This window comes from Lepidothrix coronata, unplaced genomic scaffold (genome assembly GCF_001604755.1).
Source record: "Lepidothrix coronata isolate B3197 unplaced genomic scaffold, Lepidothrix_coronata-1.0 Scaffold10, whole genome shotgun sequence".
Taxonomy (NCBI): domain Eukaryota; kingdom Metazoa; phylum Chordata; class Aves; order Passeriformes; family Pipridae; genus Lepidothrix; species Lepidothrix coronata.
This window is the reverse complement of record NW_016690190.1, coordinates 5,454,553-5,473,788: the sequence shown is the minus strand read 5'-3', so window position 1 is coordinate 5,473,788 and position 19,236 is coordinate 5,454,553. Positions and strand designations below refer to the sequence as shown.

Genomic DNA, 19,236 nt, shown 5'->3' with positions numbered 1-19,236 from the left:
TTTGATGTTGTTTTTTAAAGGCTCAGGTTTTGATTATGAAGCCTGTTGCAAAAATTTTTGCAAAACTTTTTATAATGAGAATTTCATTTTGACCAGGTAATTAAAGTAGTTTTATCCAAATAACCAAGGTTTCATAGGACCATAGTATTATTGCATGACACTGGTCGAGATGAAATTACTAGTTTTTGTCTCTAAAATGTTAAGTCTGTAAAATATGAATCTTGCCTATGTGTTGATACAGAGTAATACATAATTGAGGTCTTGCTGGATTGTTTTTAAAGGAACAAAGGCGAAACAGGTTAGCTCGGGAATTGCCTTCTGCTGTGCCACGAGACAAGGTAAGTAAATGTTGGATTTTTTTTATTTATTCATTTATAGTTTAATGCATTCTCCTTGATCCAATCTAAGTAGTGGAAACTTTGATATGCTACCCTAGTAACAGTCTTGGGAGCTTCCAAGTATTGACTTTTTTTCCTTCAATTTCATAAGATAAAAGCAAAATGTCATTTTCTTATAAAGATGCGATTTTTTGGGAGGTTTTAAATCTGACATTTCTGAAGACTTGTCTATAAATTTAATGTTGCACTTACTACTTGAAGGTCATCTGAGGTAAGGGGTAAAATGCCTGCAGATGTTAAAGATGGAGTCAGAACTTGCATGCTTAAATTTATAGCTGAGACACACTGATCTCTAAAGATTAACAAATGATTTAAAGTATCCAGTGTGCCAGCATAATGACTTTGTGGTTGCTTTTTGATTTTTTTTTTTTAAGTCACCCTTAAAACTGCAAGTTATTGCAGCCTTGCTTTCTTTGGGAGAAGATGGTGGAGGTGACATTTTCAGTATTCTGTATTCTAACTCTGGAGCTTGCTTAATTTTACCAGGTTTTGGATTAGTGCAATGACAGGTACATACATGGGTGGAAGAACCAACCAAGTGTCATGGAAAATGTTGCCTTGTTGTAGAAGAGTGGTCTGACAATAAGCTGGAATTTTAGGCAGTTATTTAACATTATGTGAAGTATTTAGAATTCAAAGATACAGAGAATAGTTTAAACTTCTCACAAGGTTGTAACAGGAGTTTCTACAGCTGATAGAAATTGGTTCATTAAGGTTGTTAGCTTTAAAAGTGAGACCAAGTTCCAGAATGGGTCTAATACTACTGCCTTTATTCAGTATAAGACAACTGATGGATGAACTGGGAATTTAGGATAGCTATCTATAGATTGCATTCAGTGCTCTTTGATCCTTCTTTTTATTGACTTCATCTTTATATCATCAGTGTAGGAGCTGAAATGAAATTGAAAGTCAGATAATTCAAAACTCTCTTAACTGTCTTGAAGATGCCCTTTTTTTGCTTTTTTTCTGCTTATAGAACAGTTATTCTTGCAAATTCAAAATATTTCTTTTCTGGATTTTGAAAGACGCTAGTAGGTAAAAGTGTATGAAATTTGCTAGGTAGATTTGGTGGTCTTCAGTTGAATTTTTTTTTTCCCCCCCTCCCTGCATTTTTTACCTTCCTTAGTCTACTAAGGCTCCAGGTGCATTGCCACCTGCTTCCCAGGAGACTGTTACTGCTGCTTCTGCTGAGGCTGATGGCAAGGTCTGTCTTGATTTCTCCTCTAAGCACTGCATGCCCGTTTCTGTTGTGGTGCCCCGCAGAAAGGAAAGCAGTTTGGATTTAGCGCTTTGTCACTGACACAGTTACCCTCCCCACTGTGGACTACTTGGCACTGCTGATTTCAGCATGTGCAGTGGCAGGTAAAGATGTGCCATTAGGTGGCAAAGGCACTGCTTTCTGTTTGAACTCTTGGTTGCAATATATTGTGGTGCAAGAATGCAGCATAATTTGCCTCAAACTGTCAATAGATTGTTTGGTGCAACAGTATTGTAATCAAAAGTGTTCAGCATGGTTGTTAAACTGCATGTTTTTAATGTGTTGACAGTTAAAGAAGGAGGACAGAAGATAAGCTAAAATGTGAGTTTCCTGCTTCCTGCAGGGAATCCTTACAGGCTTTGTTCAAACTGAACCTCCTTTGTGTTGTTTCTCATAATTGTTGAATCCCTGGTTTACTTATATTTGTGAAATGTGTTCTGCAGTGTTTTTTTACACTTCAGGTGTGATGTCTTTTGTGTTAAAATAACAGCTCATTATTACTGTGAAGGCTTTTTTGCTAATGGCTTTCGCTTGCAGTCAGAAAAGATGGGAAGTCACAAGTTTGTGTATTGGGAGTACCAAGAGGACTCAGGCTTTCTGCTTCACTGCATATGCACATTCAGCTTTTAATGCAAAGCTGCCATTTCTGTCTTCAAAAAAGTGGTTAAAGTCAAAATCTAGTCAATAGTAGAGTTTTAACTATTATTTCATCAGTGTTTTAGAGGTTCTGATATGCTGTAAACATTAGAAAGAAATCAAGAGCTACTGTGAAGATACTGTTGTGACTTAGAAAGTTGCAGGAAGCTGCCAGATTTGGTTTACATTTCCCATAAAACCTGTCCTGTATTAGCTGGTTTCATGCTTTTTCTTGTGTAGCTTTGTTTCTGAAACTGCTTTGGAGATAGACCAGGCTCCACAGTAATACGGAATGAGAGTGGCGTAGGGATTTTTGTCATTTTGAGCAGCTGTCTTGCAATCAGAAATAATGCAATGGAGCTTTCCTTGTCAGTAGTTCTCTCTTATTAACAGAATTTGATTTGAATTCTTATAGTGTATTCTACAGTGCCTCTGAACAGTTGTGCAATTTAAATAAAATTTCTGATGTGGACAGTTTAGCTGGGCTTCCTCCTAGTGTGCTACTGTTGCTATTCAGTTTTTTTGATATTCTATGCTTTGTTTCTCACTTTTTTTTTTTTTTTTAGATTTAAGATCAGCCTGTGGTGTTTAATTGTAAACACAATAGATAAATTTAGCTTTTTTCCTCCTATATCTGAAGGAAGACATAAATAGTAGCGCAGAGCCTTGAATGTTTTTCAAACAGCAATAGATTTTAAAGCACAGTAGTAAATAGAACAGATATTAGGCTTATGGAAAGGTATGAAATAAAAATTGCTCCTGTTCCATATCAAAATAAACTGTTGGGTTTTTTAATACTAATTAACATATGGTGGATACCATCCACTAATATTTCTTTTTCCCAGTGATTCTCAATATTTAAGAGCTGGGTGATATGTCCTTTTCTCAGGAGATCAGCGAGTCATTCTTTCTCTGGAACTTCCCACAAACTCTGATCTTCACTTCCAGAGGATGGAGATTTTTGTTTAGTTTTGATTTGGTACAAAAAAAGCCTTCTGTAAATTGAGGTCTGGCAGCACAAATGTGTTCATAGCTGTGGTACTTGGAAATAAAAATGTGCATGTTTTCTAGCTCTTATTGTAAGAAACTTCAGTTTGTATTTAAATAAAATACCAAAGAATTTAAGTTTAAGTATTGCAAGAGCTGTGGTGATCTTCAAAACACAGTTTCAGGATGATCCTGATAGAGTATAGGTTTTATTGCTCCAAGGATGTATTTACTCCAAGGTCAAAGTGGTAAAAGCCAAATTATTTAGGAAGACCACTCCATATTTCATAAGTTATTTATAGACCCTTAAAATGCTGGGGAGCTTCTCTATGTGAGACATTTTCATACCATTATTTGAAAGAATATGAGTTTTAAAAGCTTTCATTTTACTGGGACCTTGTGTCAGCTGTAAGCAGCAAAGGGAGAACAAAGGTGGGGAATGTGAAGAACAGAATGGCGGGAATATACATATGAAAATCTCATTTTTACTGAGTCTTATCTGTAGTGATTTGATCAGACACTGCTTTACAGTGCCCAAGTTCTAATTCTCCAATGCTTTTCTCAATGTGCTGTTTGTGCAGGCTGCTCCTGGAGCAGCAGATACATCTCAGGAGCCTGGGACAGGCAACTGGAGAGGAATGCTGAAACCCTCAAAAGCAGAAGAGGTATCAGCAGAGGAAAAATCCAAGCCAGCTGCAGCCCTACCTGCTAGTCCTCAAAAAGGACATGCTGTAAACCTGTTAGATGTGGTGAGTCATGAAAGACAAGTACCTGTTCTTTGTAGCTCAGGCTCAGCAAAGAAAACATCTGAATTCCAAACCTTGTAACTTTGCTACTAATATGTGATATCTTTGTAAAATAATTCCCATTACAGCAACAGGGATCTCTAGCCAGTCTCTTCTGCTTTCCTCCCTGCTCAGTCCTTCATCTCCCCCCTGCCCATCCCAGTTTCAGCCTATGATTGGGATAACTGGCTTCCTTTCACAAATTCCTGTGCAAATGAACTCATCTAGATCGTTCTTGTAGAGAAACAAATCTCATCTCAAATTCCTGCTCCTTCTTTGCTGAAGTTCAATTTTTATATTAGAGGAAAAGAATGAATTAAAGATAAAACTTAAATTAGATGGAGATACCTATGTTTGGAGCTTAGTTCCTTTAGTGAGCTTTAAAAAAAATGTAGTAGTGGTGCCCTCTTAACTTTGTCTCGCAGATCTGGATTTTAATATGTCTCCAGTTTTATTTCTGAAGAATTAGAGGTTTGTTGCAAGACAAGTTACGTCTATCAAACTATCAGACTAAAAGAGCAGTAGTTTATTTTAGTTTCCACAGTTTGAGTTTTACTTACACATGCAAATGAGCAGAATTGGTAAACTGAGGGTTTTATTTTTTTCCATAGCCTGTACCTGTTGCACGCAAACTTTCTGCCCGTGAGCAACGAGATTGTGAAGTGATTGAACGACTTATTAAATCCTACTTCCTTATTGTCAGGAAGAACATTCAGGACAGGTAAGACAACTTTCTAGAAATATTGAAACCGTACAAATATTGTGGTATCTCAAGAGTCATACATACTAATCTTGTTATTTTTATCATGTTTTTATGTTAGTAACAAGAGAGAAAATATATTTATTTTTTAGAAGGGAGAGCAGCAGTAAAACTTGAGCCTTCATAGAACTGAGAAGTTTGAAGAAGCACTTGCTTTCTCTAATGGTTTCAGTTTGTATAATATTAAGTAAAAGGTTTAATTATTTAGGCGATGCCTGCTCTTCTGGAGGATGCTTCAATTCAGATGGATTATTTGCAGCAAATTATTGCAATGAACTCTAGGTGCTGTCTAGTCCTGACAGAACTTAGCTTTGCCATCCTGTCATTCAAAAGGGAAGGTCAGATAGGAACTACTGTGGCTGACCTTTCCAGTAGTTGGCTATAAGAATGGAAATAGCATAAAGAGTTGTTTCTGCTGTCAGCAGAAAAATTTTGCTTAAAAATTGTCATACTTTCTTTTAACAAAGAATGATATAAAACTTTGCTTTGCTTGTATCTTTGTGGAAAGACCTAGCTTTGTATATATTTAGATTTTTATGTATGTGGGAAATTTTGGGGGAATACAGGAATCTGGAAACCAAAGTTTATAGCAGATTAGAGAGGCCATGGAAGTTTTAGTCTACCCAATAAACTAGTATCCTCAATATAATTTTTAGTATTTGATGACAGGGAAGTGCTATGTTTACCTTAATGTTTCTGCAGTGTTAGTACTATGTTACTGCCTTCTTCAATCTGGAGCAGACCTGGTTTTGAATAAAGACATAATCTTTATGTTCTTGCAGTGTGCCAAAGGCAGTGATGCATTTTCTAGTGAACCACGTGAAGGACACTCTTCAGAGTGAGCTGGTAGGCCAGCTGTATAAATCCTTGTTGTTGGATGACCTTCTGACGGAATCAGAGGACATGGCACAGCGCAGAAAAGAGGCAGCTGACATGCTAAAGGTAGGAAAAAGATCAGGAGTTCATGGCAGTAGTTCACCATATAAATGTGAGATTTTTGGAAGACTTTTGCCTTCCCTTTTTCTTTGCTGCTTTTTTAAGAATATGCCAATGTATTACTTCTCTCTGCTAGAGGGATTAAAAATAATATGTGACCAGAAAGTATTATGTAGATTGAGTACCTGGGGAGAAGTAACTTAAACTATATTTTAGGCATAAAGCAGAAGATCTAATCTGGCGTTATCTTCCATTATACATTTGGTTTTAATAATGTGCTTTTATTTAATTTTGTAGTTTTAAGTAGTGCTCTTTTGGGGGATTAAGCTTACAGTGTTTTAAGTGCCATTCTGTGTGTCATGCAGAGCCTAACGGCCAATGGCTGGTGTCTCTAGACAGTGCCTCATAATGTAACAGTGGGAATGTTTGCACTCACCTATGGTGACTCTGTGTACCTCTGTATGACAGTCCTGATGACATGTCCATGACAGTGAACTCTTCATTTCTTCATTGTTCAGTTATGTAGTGTGTCAGTGTTTCCACATCACCTGCATCAGAAATCTGCTGCTTTGCATTCAGGTGCATAAAAAAGGTCCCTCTGCCAGTTCAGCTCACTGAAGAAGTACCAAGAGGTGCTTCTTTTCATATGCAGTGTGGTCAGACAGTGCCTATTTGAGACTGGATACCCTGACATACCACTTGTACAAACTCATAGCTCAGATTTCTCCAAATTTGAGTAATACTATCAATAATGTCAGTATTAGTTGGTATTATGAGTTTTTAAATCTGCAGTTTAGCAGACTACACTGCAATGAATGCTACAGAATGGTAAAAGTCATAAAAAGTAGGTGCAAATTCTCTTTTATTTTGAAGAGGTTTTAAAACATTAAAATTGTGTGTGTTGAAAAAGCCTGCCCTTCTTGAAAATTTAATGGGTTGCCACTCATTTCATAATGAAACTGATTAGCTTAAAATAAGTTTTTAACTTTACACTTCCTAGACTGCTGCTGTCACCTCCCTGAGAAACCTCTACAGAAAAACTAACTAGCTCTGGCTTCTGTGTGTTTGTGTGTGCAGGCCCTGCAGCGAGCCAGCCAGATCATTGCAGAGATTCGTGAGACACATCTTTGGTGAAGACTGTATCAGCCACACTATTTATATGCATTGGAGGTTACATTGGCTTGAAAATTGCTAGGCATGGTATACGGAGTAGAATTTTTATTTATGAACTCTTATCTGTGTACTGCAACTGTGTAAATCTGCTCATGTAAAGACAGTTGGTTTGATTTGCAAACAGGAAAATATGCTGTATTTTGCAAAAGAAGTCGTATTTAATCCACATAATAAATGGCTCTAAATGTTTCCTTACCAGCTTTCTGGTGCAAATTAAAGCAGACCAAGTCTTCTGTCTCAGTGACAGTCTCATTTGAACTTGGGGAAAAAACGTTCAAGTTCCAGTGCCTGACTTGCTAAACAGGTTGCCTGTGGTTAAGACGGCCGGTGTAGTCTTGTGGCATAGTTTTAAGCTGCTTTTACAATAGAAGTTTAAATACTGTGAAGAGAAGAAAGCACCGAGTATTTCCTTTCATGAATATATTGCATGCACTGTGACAGATGGAGGTATCAATTTTATAGCACAGTAGACATGTCGACTGTATTACTATGTATGTGTGTCCACATTATTTTTCTCCCCCAAATGTTTAAACTGCAGACAAAACGTTGAACTTGATTTAATGGAGTATCATGTAGGAAGAATTAGCCTGGAGCTTGTGAACAATAGCAGCCTGCTAAAAAGTGGGTGCAAAGGTTTTCATGTGCACTGGAGCTTGTGTATGAATGCTGGGGATTATAATCAGGTACAAGGACATCTCCCCCTTCCTCCCCCCTGGGACCAAGCCCCTGGACCATCCCATAGTAAATTTGTTCTGGCAGAACTGAAAAATAAAAACGGATTTCAAAACTGTAATGGGATAATAAGTGTTTCTTTCAAAAACAGATTTAAGTTGGCCAGGGAGAAGGGGATCCCCACAACTTCTTTGAATTTTGGAATGTATGACAGTATGAAAGAAAGTCTGTGGAATTGGAATATTTATACCAGAGATTAGAGTTGCTTTTGAGGAAATTTTATTGTGCTGTAAGTAGCGCTTTTTTTTTTTTTTTTTTTTTTGGTCGACAATCGTAAAATAATGAAATTTTAGGTTGAAAATTAAGTTGATTTATTTTTCTTCTGATTATAGTTCATACAGATAACTATTGATCACACTAGCCTTTATAAAGTAAACATTTTAATTTTTATGAATAAAAATTTATTTAAACTCCAGCCAGCGCACTTGCATGTACTTTTCAAGCAGATTCACTCTTTTTGTATAAAGTGAAAATGTTTACTCTAGTGTTGCTGATATTTTATCTTTAACACAACTTGCATGAAAAATAGGACACTGCCCTTAACCTCCATGGCTTTGTGGTACTGGGCCAGTATAATGAGGTTTTTTTATTACCAAATGCACTTCCTTCTGCCTTTAATCAGTTAGAAATGGAATTCCTTTTGTAAGCTGCTAAAGATTGAAAATTTAAAAATTCAGTTTACAAGAAGCTGTTTAAAAATGCATTTTTCTCATGGTAATCTTCAGTTTTACATCAATATAAGCACAAGTCTGGCAGGTGCAACTTTTGGATACTTTATGTATAATCTGAGATAATTCACGCAGAACACAGAAATATATAATGTATTTTTAAACAGCCTAAAAAGTCACGGTGTATGTATTACATGTAATGAATACAAAGCAAGTAATTTTAACTTCTTGCATTGTGTGCAGGGATGGTAGTTCTCAGATTTAAGAAATGTGACTGAAGTGCAAACCACTTTTGTAATCAGCTTTGGTGATCAGTGGAAAGTTTTAATAGTTTTGTCAAAAGCATTTCATTTCTGTTTGGAATTCACCTGACACCTCTATTACCTTTTACTTTCAACACATAAGAAGTATGTTTTCAACAAGGTAGTGCCGTCCATAAGTGAACTGCTACCTAAGCTTTAACTCCCAAAGTTCAGTCAACAGTCTCTTGTGAAGAAGTAATCTGACTTGTAAGTTTTGAAATGCTGCCTAAAGCAAATGAATTTGATTTATTTAAGAAATTCTTGCAAGTGATAACCTGGCTCTGTAATGTCATGTAAAATTTCCACAGTGTAAATTTGGTTTCTGAAATGTTACAACTTCTTTTGTTTTAAATTTCACAAAAAGTTTCAATTGGGTAATGTTTTGAGTGCCAAGAAATGAACTTGATTTGTAATCCTTAATGCAAGTCTTTGAAAGTCCATGCTGTAACAATCCTGTTATTTAATAAACAGATAACACACAAAATGAATTATCCCAGAAATAGTTTTGAACTGAGCTGTAGTTCAAGTGACAGGACTTAGTTAATAGTGTAACTGCCTGTATTTGTACAGCCATACTTAGGTTTGCACTTGCTCTTGTTCAAGTCTACATTCTGAGTTCTTGTATAGTTGCATAACTAATAGTGTAGACAGGCTGCTTGTGGCTGTTGCTAGGTTTGAAATAAGCTGTTTTCTGGAGTTGAACTAAAATACTTAAAATGTCACTGTTGCTGCCAGCACTAAAAGAAATAATGAGTAAACTACAGAAAAAAACCTAATGAGGTCAGCAACAAAAAACTCCCAGATCAAAATGATGGTTTGCAGCTGCCTCCTAGCCCACCTTATTTAATTTAAGGTTGAAATAATTTTGTCATTAATGCACAAATTTTAGCTAACTTAAAATAATTTGCTCTCCGGTGGGGAAAGAATCATGGAGGGGAGAACCACTGTCGCCAAGGTCAGATTAGTAAATGTCTGACATTAGTACCTGAGCTGTGTGGTTCTCCTGTAACTAAAACACAGTGTACCAATGTTAACAGTTTGTCAGTGTTTAGTAGTCAGGTTCAGATTTCACGTAGTGGAATAGACGGGCAAGGCGAGGGTGTCTTTGTGCTTCAAACCTCATTCTGAAGTAAACAGAGCAGACCTTGTGTAAAACCTGCCTTTACTCAATGCTTTATAGACTACAGCAGGGCAAACAACTTGCCAGTCTGTTGTGCCCCTGCCCTGTTGGTAATTTGAATGGAATTATCTTGAGTAATTTTTTTTCCTATGGTTTTATCCTTCAGCTCTGAGGGTGATGGGTAGCTGGTGTTTTCAGGAGTTACTGAAGATCTCCACTGTGTGAGCTTTTTATTGCAAGCCAAACTCTGTGCTTTGAGGTGAGAGCCAGATGATTGATTCTTCAAAGTGTAAAACCATTGAATATAGTTTTGTGCTTAGTGGCACTGAAGGCGCTTTCATGCTCTGATAGCTTCGAGTTTACCTGTCCAAAAAAATTACTTTTTGCACTTTAGAATCACACGTTTCTAGCCATGTTAAATGCTTTAACATTCTGTACTACCTAATGTTCACATTGTTCAAATGTTCACATTTGAACAAGTTCTGTTTCTGATTACCTGAGCATATCTGTTTTGGGGTACAGAATAAATAAGATCAGGCTAAGGAAGGATACTTGATTTTTCTGGTCATCTTTGATCCTTGGTCCAAGTGTTCAAGTGTGATAACCTTGTATAGTCATATGAAGTAGTGGTTGTATCCAGCTGTTTCTTTGAAAAGAGGCAGGGAAGGGTTTGGTTTGTGAGGAATTGGTCAAAAGGAAGCACAGACTAAATTTCTTAAGAATTTATGGATGTTACTAAAAACCTTGTCTGCAAAGAAGTGACTTCCCCTTTTTTATTTTGTATTTGTAAAAATGATTAAAATCCTTTTACTAACTTATTAAAAGTGGGTATATGTGTGCATCTGCACCATTTGGTAATCAGGGAAAAAAGGCAGGAAAGAGATCAGACACGAATCGTTATTAATTTCTCTATTCTTGGGATTTTATTTCCTGCAACCATAAAGAAACTATCAAATCTGCTCTGTTGTTTTCCTCTGGAGGCAAACATGGCTGTCTATTGGTGTAGTTTGTTCCCACATGCTTCTGATTTGCACTGATGCTTCTGTTGTTTAAGAAACAAGGCAGGTATATTAGGTGGATGCATTTAGCCTTCCCTTCTCCTCACCTTTCTCCTCCACATGCTTTCTCTTAAGGCAAAGTTAACAAGCAACAGAAAGTGGTCTGGGAGCTAAGACAATGTATAGAGTGCTTTTTTTAAGGTAGAAATGACTCAGCTACTTTTTTTCTTTATGAAACAGAGACGTCTCATTATAATTTATAATTTCCCCATTTCTCATAGGCTGGGTGGTTTTAAACCAGCTGAACTACCATGACTTATTCTGACAGCAGAAGAGATGGTGCTGAGTGACCACATCCAGGAAGGTCAGATTAAGATCTTGTGGTATAATATATTGCAACTGACTGTAGAGGCCAAAGAACTAGGGCTAGGATATACTTTTATCAAAGATGGCAGATAGCAGGGATGTGTCCAGTGAATTCAGAGGACCAAGAAGCGGAATGAGCGTCACTCACCTGGTAAGTCATACTATGCACACAGAAGGCTTAAAAAGGATTCACGAAGTTGATTTAAGCTTTGAGAGGCTCTATACTTCCACATTTCAAAAAGTGATTTTGCTGTGCATTCCCACATGAAGGCTGGAAAGCTTTGGTGCAATGTGCCCCCATACATAAATAACCAAGAAGAATCTTATTAGTGCTTAATCATTCTTTTCCTTTATTGTGAATTTCCTGCAGGTTCCTTCAAAGCAAACCTGTTCTGAACAAACATGTTGATTGCAGGTTGGTTGTCCTTGCCCACTGGCACAGGTTTCTCTGGTAGGTGAGCACACATTGGCTGTAAGAAGTCCTGGGTTGGAGGATGATTTTGCTTGTCTTGCTGTGGGTTCTCCTGTGGAGTAACCAGCCACTGTTCGCCTCCAACACATGGTTGTTAAAGGAGGGGAAGCCTCCTTTGAGATGCAAAGATCTCCATCTTTGGACTTTGAAATGAATCTTTTCATTGTCTTCTTGTGCAGCTCCTCTTAGGAATGGTGCTTTGAATAAGGGAGAATATCTAAAACCTCTTCACTGGTATACCTCAGCTGCTTATTTGAACTCTGTTGGTGCATTTTAAAAATTGATGGTATTGGGCAGTTGGTGAGCTGCATAGTAATGCACAGGACAGAAACATTTTCAAGGAGCAGAGCTGAAATGACCTGTTGTTTTAGGGAGATTCTCTGTTGTCACAGCTGCAGCCATTTTATAACATAGTAATTTTTCTTTCCAACCCTAAGTAATGATACTCCATTCTTGAGAATATGTTGTCCGAGAATAAGAACAGTCTCAGGATTAGTTACACGATTCCCATTTATTGAAACTCCTCCATCTGTAATTTTCTGGTACCTTAAAAAAAAAACAAAACAAAAATAAATGGTAATTGCAAAAGGAAACTACTTATTGCCATTAAGTATTGAAAGTCCACTTAAGGGTTTTTTTTCTTGGATCCATAATTGAGTAAATTTTTATTCTCTTGCACTTCATTTTCAGTTCAGGTCAAGAGTGATTGAAGCTAACTTTAGCCTCTACTACTCCAATTCTGTCTGAGAGGTGTAGGGAAACCTAGGCTGTTGCTTTAGGTTGTCCCTTGATCAGGTGTAGATTTTACAGCTGAGGAACATAAGGCTGTGTTAGCATATACTTCAAAATGGAATGAGGTTGTGTGCTCGCCTCTTCTTTAATGCTGCTATGTAGATCACAGCCTGTTTCTGCTTGATTTGGCTGTCCTGATCATTTAACTTCTGACCCCAGACTGCTACAACTATTTAAGTGAGTAGAGCACCAGGTGAGAACTTACCCACTAGGTCCATCTGGAATGGCATTTGCTTTGCGACACAAGTCAAGAACACTCATTCCAGGTTCAAGCATCAGTTCAGCAGAAGGAGCTTGTCTAAAAAGTTCCTGTAACTCTAGGTCAGACATCTCTTCCAGAGCCTCCACACTACTGTAATAAAGGGCCTTAGTGCACCTGAGAGAACAAAGATCATTCAAAATACAGAGCCAGACTCATTTTCACACAAAGTGCTATTCAAACAAGCAAATTCCTCTCCCCAATTTCTCCTGAGTCCACAAACTAAGAGAATTACTTAAAATACACCCCCATTTTTTTATTGTACCCCACTGCCCTGTGGATTTTTTTTATATCCTTAATGTATTTTTAAGTCTACAGAATTATTACATTTTTCTCTTTTAACATCTAAGCAACAAGTAAATACATTTAAATAGTCTCTGAAAAGAGAATCATTACCATTTAAAAAAATCTGAAACAAAACTGCTTGACAAAACAAACTTCACCTCTTAGCAGATTCTAGGCCCTCTCTGCCATGGACAAGCTTGGTTACTTCTGCAGCCAGTCGTTTTTGAGGGCCCCATTTTTCAGGTTCTTTAGCATGCATTTCCATGATGTGGGCAATCTCCTCAAGAGGTAGGAAAGTGAATAGTTTCAGGTATCTACCAGCAGAGAAAAAAATTTTGTTTGTATAGCCATCATTACAGATTTCCTGCCTTTGTCATTCGAACTTCGTTAACTCACTAAAATGATTCTTAATCCATTTAAGAAATCCATATGACAGATATTTAATTAATGCTTAATTGTGTGAGTTATGGTACATGAATAGAAATAAATGGTATGTTTGTCCAGAGGTGGGCTAAATTATGACTACTACTAGCTTTGAATAGGTTTATGGAACTAGTAATTTAACCAGGTATATGAATTTTGTTCATTCTGTTTTTCTCCTCTGCTTTAGTTTTTGCTTTAACTGCTTTCAACAGTGACTCAAAACTGGTGCCTGAAAACCTCTGCTTTGTATACTTGTATTTATATTCCTTGTATACTCTCTGCCAAGAGTTTAAAATGGAATAGCTTTGTCCCCTTTTTATTTGCACTACTGCCAGTAAAGACACTGCCAGTGTCACTGCCTCCTAGGCATGTTTTCATCTAGGCCAGTGGTCTCCAGAGTGGGGTGACAGCAGCCTAGGAGGCAGGCAAGACCACAGGGGTACAGGAAGGAAGTATTAGAAGTTCAGTAATACTACACTTCTATAAAAAAATAAGTAAATATACATGTATTGGGAGTGAATGCTTAAAATTTCTTTCACTGATAAGAGCCTGTGATCAAAGAAGTTTGGAGATCACTGATCTACAGTTAATACAATCATAAATATTAATTTCTTGGCTTTTCTTAACAAGACAACATTCAGATCTGTTTAAGGATATGCAGATTTGAATGTCATGCAGTTGCAGTTCTAAACGCTGAACTCTGTGTGTTTGTAACTAGTTAAGCAGCTTCTCACAATTAGAATGTGGTCCTTCTGGATACCTCATTCTAAGTCAAAACTTGTAGTAATTAATATATATATTTAAGTGCAGTTGCTTATTAATCAGCAGGAGAGACTTGACTGATGCTGAGATGCTCAGTACAGAAACTAACACACCTTGTAAGACAGAGTCACCCCACTGGCAAACAAAATGCACTGAACTTGTTTGTTCATCCACCTCCTAATTTTCTTATGCATATGACGGGTTCCACTATCCTATATACTTAGGAACCAGTTATGCTTGTTTATTTAATGAATGTACAGTTATAATTAACATATACTTCTACATGGAGCTGGTGTTGTACATATCCAAATGAAACAGTTACAGAGAACAGTTAGGATCAGGTTTTATAAACAACGATAAAAAGCAAGATGAAGAACAACTTACTTTTCAACTACGTTATCTTGTTGTCTGACAAAAAACTGATACAGCTCAAATGGAGAAGTCTTATCTCTGTTTAGCCAAACTGCATTTCCAGCAGTCTTTCCCAGTTTATCTCCAGTAGTACTGGTAATAAGAGGTACAGTAATTCCAAACACATCTGTTCCTGTCATCCTAAGAAAGAAAAGATGCACTGCTTGTTAAAAAAAAAATCACATCTTGGTAAAACTGACTAAAATACAAACATTCTGCAAGGTCCTATCCTTAATATAAAGCAGTTAAATAAGACAGGGAGTGAGGAGCAAAAGATGCCTGAACAGATGTTCTGAAAAGAGTGCTTTAGGGAAAAAAACAACTTAAGTTTCTAAGTTCTTTTATGTGTATCAAAGAAGTTGACATACTCGAAGGAGTTTCATGGGCAACAGCATTAGCAGGACCTTGTCTTCTGCCCCGAGTACTAATCGAAGCTGCTGGTGTGGCTGGGACACTTGTAAGGCTTTTCCTCTGTGCCCATTCTCTGTCTTGTAATAATCAAGCCCGTACTGAAGTAGAAGCATTACCACATCCTCACTGGTTTATACTCCTGCAAACCTTCTAAAACTCGCACTAAATTTGGTGGATAAGCAAAAAGTGCATCATTGTCACATCTCATTTTATTTCTGAGAAGGAATGGAGCAATCTTGACCAATATACCACAACTACCTCTACTTCAGTGTGATCACACCAGGATCCATGTGCTGGCAGAGGACTTGTCCTGATTTTGTCCCATGCTTCAGGGTATTTGCTTTTGGTTCTTGGATCCACTAATAAAAAATCCATCCTTTTTGTTAAGAATTCATTAACGATTCATAGAAAACGCTTAAACCCTGGCCAAAGTGTACATATGTGTCAGGCTTATGGTCAGGCCAATTAATTATTCCTCTCAAATCACAGTTTTATGTAAGGCCAAATCTCTTGAGGGTTGACGTCTGCTCCTGGTGCTTTAGTGTCTGTCAGCACCAAGTCGCACAGCACTTGGTCACAGAATCAACTGGGTTGGAAGAGACCTCTGAGATCATGGAAGTCCATCCTATGACCACCTCATCTACTAGACCACAGCACTCAGTACCACATCCACTCCTTCCTTAAACAACACCAGGTGACTCCACCAGCTCCCTGGGCAGCCCGTTCCAATGCCTAATCACTCCATCTGTGAAGAACTTCTTCCTAATGTCCAACCTAAACCTCCCCTGGTGCAGCTTAAGACTGCGTCCTCTTGTCCTGTCACTTGTTACCTGCGAGAAGCGGCCGATCCCCATCTGGCTATAACCTCCTTTCAGGTAGCTGTAGAGAGCTACAAGGTCACTCCTGAGCCTCCTTTTCTCCAGGCTAAACAGCCCCAGCTCCTTCAGCCGCTCCTCACAGGACATGCACTCCAGACCCTTCCCCCAGGCAGCTCCACTGCCCTTCTTTGTACCCGCTCCAGCACCTCAACATCCTTCCAGAACTGAGTGGCCCAGAACTGGACAAAGCACTCGAGCTGCGGCCTCACCACTGCCAAGCATTGGGAGAATCTCCTCCCTAGTCCTGCTGGCCACACTATTCCCGATGCAGGTCTCCCGGTACCCAGACCACGCGCACCACCCCCGCCCCCGGCCCCGCCGTACTTGGTGACGAGCTCGTAGCCGGACATGATGTTTCCCATCTGGTCGTGGCCCCCCAGCTGGATGCGGCAGCCGTGGTGCTGGTGCAGGTGCAGGAAGTCGTACGCCTGGAGCGCGGGATACAGGAATTCCGCCAGGCTCATCCCGTCGGCGCTGCGGAGGCGCGCCTGGCAGCTCTGCCGGCTCAGCAGCGTGCCCATGCGGAGCCGCCCGCCGGCCCCGCCCAGGAACCGCAGCAGCGGCTCCCGGCCGAGCCAGCTGGCGTTGTCCAGCAGCTCCGCCCGGCCCAGCCGCCCGGCCCCCGGGTCCCAGAACAGCTCCCGGTGGTTCTGGAAGAGCCGCTCCAGCCCCGCGCGCAGGGCCCTGGCGTGCGCGCGCGCCGTCCCGGCCGGCAGCGGCTCCCGCGCGCGCTCCCGCCCGCTGGGGTCCCCGAGCCGCGCGGTGGCCCCGCCCACCACGGCGATGACGTCGTGCCCCGCGCGCTGGAAGTGCAGCAGCGCCATGACGGGCAGCAGGTGCCCCACGTGCAGCGAGTCCGCCGTGGGGTCGAACCCGCAGTAGGCGGCCAGGGGCGGCCGGCCCGGCGCCAGCAGCGCCGGCAGCTGCTCCTCCGCGCTCTGCGCCGGGAACACCTCCTGGAACAGCCCGCGCTCGCACTGCGCCGCCAGCAGCCCGCCCGCGCCCCGCGCCCGCCGCGGCTGCTCGTGGGCCCGGCGGCGGGGCGGGAGCGGGGCCCGGCGGAGCCCGCCCCAAAGCCCCGCCGCCCGCCCGCACCGCCGAGCCACCACCGGGGCCGCCATCGCGCGCGGGGCACGCCGGGAACGCGCGGGGAGGGGCTCCCGCAGGCGCCGGCGCCGCCCCGCGCGGGGAGCCGGGGTGGGATGAGCGGGATGGGACAGCCGGGGTGGGATAGCCGGGGCGGAATGAACGGGATGGGACAACCGGGGCGGGATAACCGGGGCAGGATAAACGGGATGGGACAGCCGGGGTGGGAAAACCGGGGCAGGATAAGCGGGATGGGACAGCCGGGGTGGGATGGCCGAGGCGGGATGAACGGGATGGGACAGCCGGGGTGGGATAAGCGGGATGGGACAGCCGGGGTGGGATAACCGGGGCAGGATAAGCGGGATGGGACAATCGGTGTGGGATAACCGGGGTGGGTCAGTCGGGATGGGGTAACAGGGACAGGATGGAACAATCGGCATGGGATCACCGCCATGACCCGGGGGGGGGAGGGAGCTCGGAGGGAGCCTTGGATGGTCGGGAATGGCTTGAACGCCCGGCTGGTGGTTCTCCTTCACGGTATTAAAGAAAATTCGCACAGGCACGCCGCGTGTTGTTGGCTTCTCTTCCTCCGCTTCTTTTTTTTTTTTTTTTTTCCTTTCCCCAACCCGAAATACCGGGATTTCTGATGCTTTCAGGCTGAAATGCTTGCGTGGGAAATGAGGCCCTCAGCTGGTAGTAGGGCGGCTAGCAGGACAGGTAGCAGATGCTTAAATTAGTGACACTGGAGCTTTAGAGCTTATGGACTCTAGAATTTATAAGCTGCATTACCAGTATTTATTAGCTGTGTTACGTAGCTTGAGTATTTGGGAAGAGGATGCTTAAACTATGTTGGTGTGCAGCTATAGGCACGTGGGTGATAAAAGGAAGATTAGGGGAAACATGGGCCCTCTCAAAAGGGAAATGGGACACCTGGTTACCTGGGATATGGAGAAGGCTGAGGTACTCCACGATTTTTTTGCCTCAGTCTTCAGTAGCAAGTGACACCACCAGAGCTGCAGAAGGCAAGGCGAGGATGAGGAGAATGAAGAACCACCTGCTGTAGGAGAAGATCGGGTTTGAGACTGTCTAAGGAACCTGAAGGTGCACAAGTCCATGGGATTTGATGAGATGCATCCACAGAACCTGGGGGGTCTTGCAGATGAAGTGTCTAAGCTGCTATCCATATATGAGAAGCTAAGGTAGTCTGGTGAAGTTCCCACTGGCTGGAAAGGGGAAAATCTAGTCCCTCCTTTTTAAAAAGAGAAAAAAGGAAGTCGTGCCTCTGTGCCCAGCAAGATCATGGAGCAGATCTTCCTGGATACTATGCTAAGGTACATGAAAAGTGAATGGTGACAGCCAGCATGGCTCCGCTAAGGGCAAGTTGTTCCTGACAAATTTGATGGCTTTCTACAACAAGGTTACAAGGGAAGAGCAGCTGATGTCATCTATCTGGACTTGCACAAGGCATTTGACACTGTCCCACACAGCATCCATGTCTCTAAATTTGAGAGGCGTGGATTTGGTGGATAAGGAACTGTCTGGTTAGTTGCAGTCATAGAATTTCAGTCAACTCCAAGTGGAGACCGTACTTACTTGTATCATATAAAAGTTGCTCAAAATGAGGACAGTGAGCTGTTTTTGCTCCAAATTGAAAGTTTTCAATTAATTTTTAATTGTTGTCTTTCTAGAGAAATTATTTAATGACACCTGTGCTAAGTTTTTACTACTTTTTGCTTTGCGGTAATTTCCACTTGTGTAATCTTTTGCAGATGGAAGGCTTCAGAGTTGTTAATCAGTGCTGTTGTATGCACTGTATGGAAGTACAGCAGATAGAAGATCTATAAAATAGATGGAAGTATCTGTTTTATAGCACAGTAGAGATGTCAGCTGTATTACTATGTGTGTGTGTCCACACACATTTCCCCGAGTCAGTTACAAGGGCACCTTCTCCTTCCTCTCCCCTGGGACCAAGCCCCTGGACCATCTCCTGTAAATTTGTTCTGGCAGAACTAAAAAATAAAAATGGTTTTCAAAACTGTAATGGGATAATAAGTGTTTCTTTCAGAAAGAATGAAGTTGTCCGGGAAGAAGGGGTCCCCACAACTTCTTCAAATTTTGGAATGTGTGACAGTATGAAAGAAAGTCTGTGAAACTGGAATATTTATACCAGAGATTAGAGTTGTTTTGAGGAAATGTTATTGTGTGCTGTAAGTAGCTTTTCTTCTTTCCACAGTTTTAATTTGTTTTTTGAAATGTTAAGACTTTGTATGTTCACTTTTTCACAAAAAAAATTCAATTTGGTAATGTTTGAGTGCCAAGAAATGAACACGGTTTATAA

At 40.8% G+C, this 19,236-nt stretch overlaps 2 protein-coding genes across 7 annotated transcripts in view; one reads left to right on the top strand and one right to left on the bottom strand.

Moving 5' to 3' along the window:
* DNM1L (dynamin 1 like) overlaps positions 1-9,123 on the top strand; it is a 37,773-nt gene extending 28,650 nt beyond the window's left edge. For 4 of the 6 annotated variants that reach the window (XM_017804759.1, XM_017804760.1, XM_017804756.1 and 1 more), the window contains 6 exons: positions 282-338; positions 1,525-1,602; positions 3,861-4,028; positions 4,676-4,785; positions 5,607-5,766; positions 6,838-9,123. In XM_017804759.1, the coding sequence (XP_017660248.1) occupies positions 282-338; positions 1,525-1,602; positions 3,861-4,028; positions 4,676-4,785; positions 5,607-5,766; positions 6,838-6,894 (630 nt within the window). In that variant the 3' untranslated portion in view covers positions 6,895-9,123. The remainder of the gene's footprint in view (positions 1-281; positions 339-1,524; positions 1,603-3,860; positions 4,029-4,675; positions 4,786-5,606; positions 5,767-6,837) is intronic. The other 2 variants (XM_017804758.1, XM_017804761.1) reach the window with 2 other exon arrangements.
* Positions 9,124-11,445: 2,322 nt separating this feature from the next.
* Positions 11,446-17,338, bottom strand: YARS2 (tyrosyl-tRNA synthetase 2). Its single transcript, XM_017804601.1, has 5 exons — positions 16,137-17,338; positions 14,497-14,664; positions 13,086-13,241; positions 12,589-12,759; positions 11,446-12,137 (listed from the first exon to the last, which is right to left on the bottom strand). The coding sequence occupies exons 1-5, from the start codon at positions 17,336-17,338 to the stop codon at positions 11,978-11,980; spliced, it is 1,857 nt and encodes a 618-aa protein (XP_017660090.1). The 3' UTR covers positions 11,446-11,977.
* Positions 17,339-19,236: the final 1,898 nt, after the last annotated feature.

What these genes read in the sequence shown, in the direction of transcription:
- YARS2 (XM_017804601.1), bottom strand. Translation starts at nt 17,338, where the DNA reads ATGCCGATTGTTCCATCCTGTCCCTGTTACCCCATCCCGACTGACCCA. An exon ending in GGCTACGAGCTCGTCACCAA is followed by an intron (nt 14,665 to 16,136) that starts GTACGGCGGGGC and finishes TTTCTTTCTTAG; the next exon opens with GATGACAGGAACAGATGTGT. An exon ending in CAAGATAACGTAGTTGAAAA is followed by an intron (nt 13,242 to 14,496) that starts GTAAGTTGTTCT and finishes CTCTGCTGGTAG; the next exon opens with ATACCTGAAACTATTCACTT.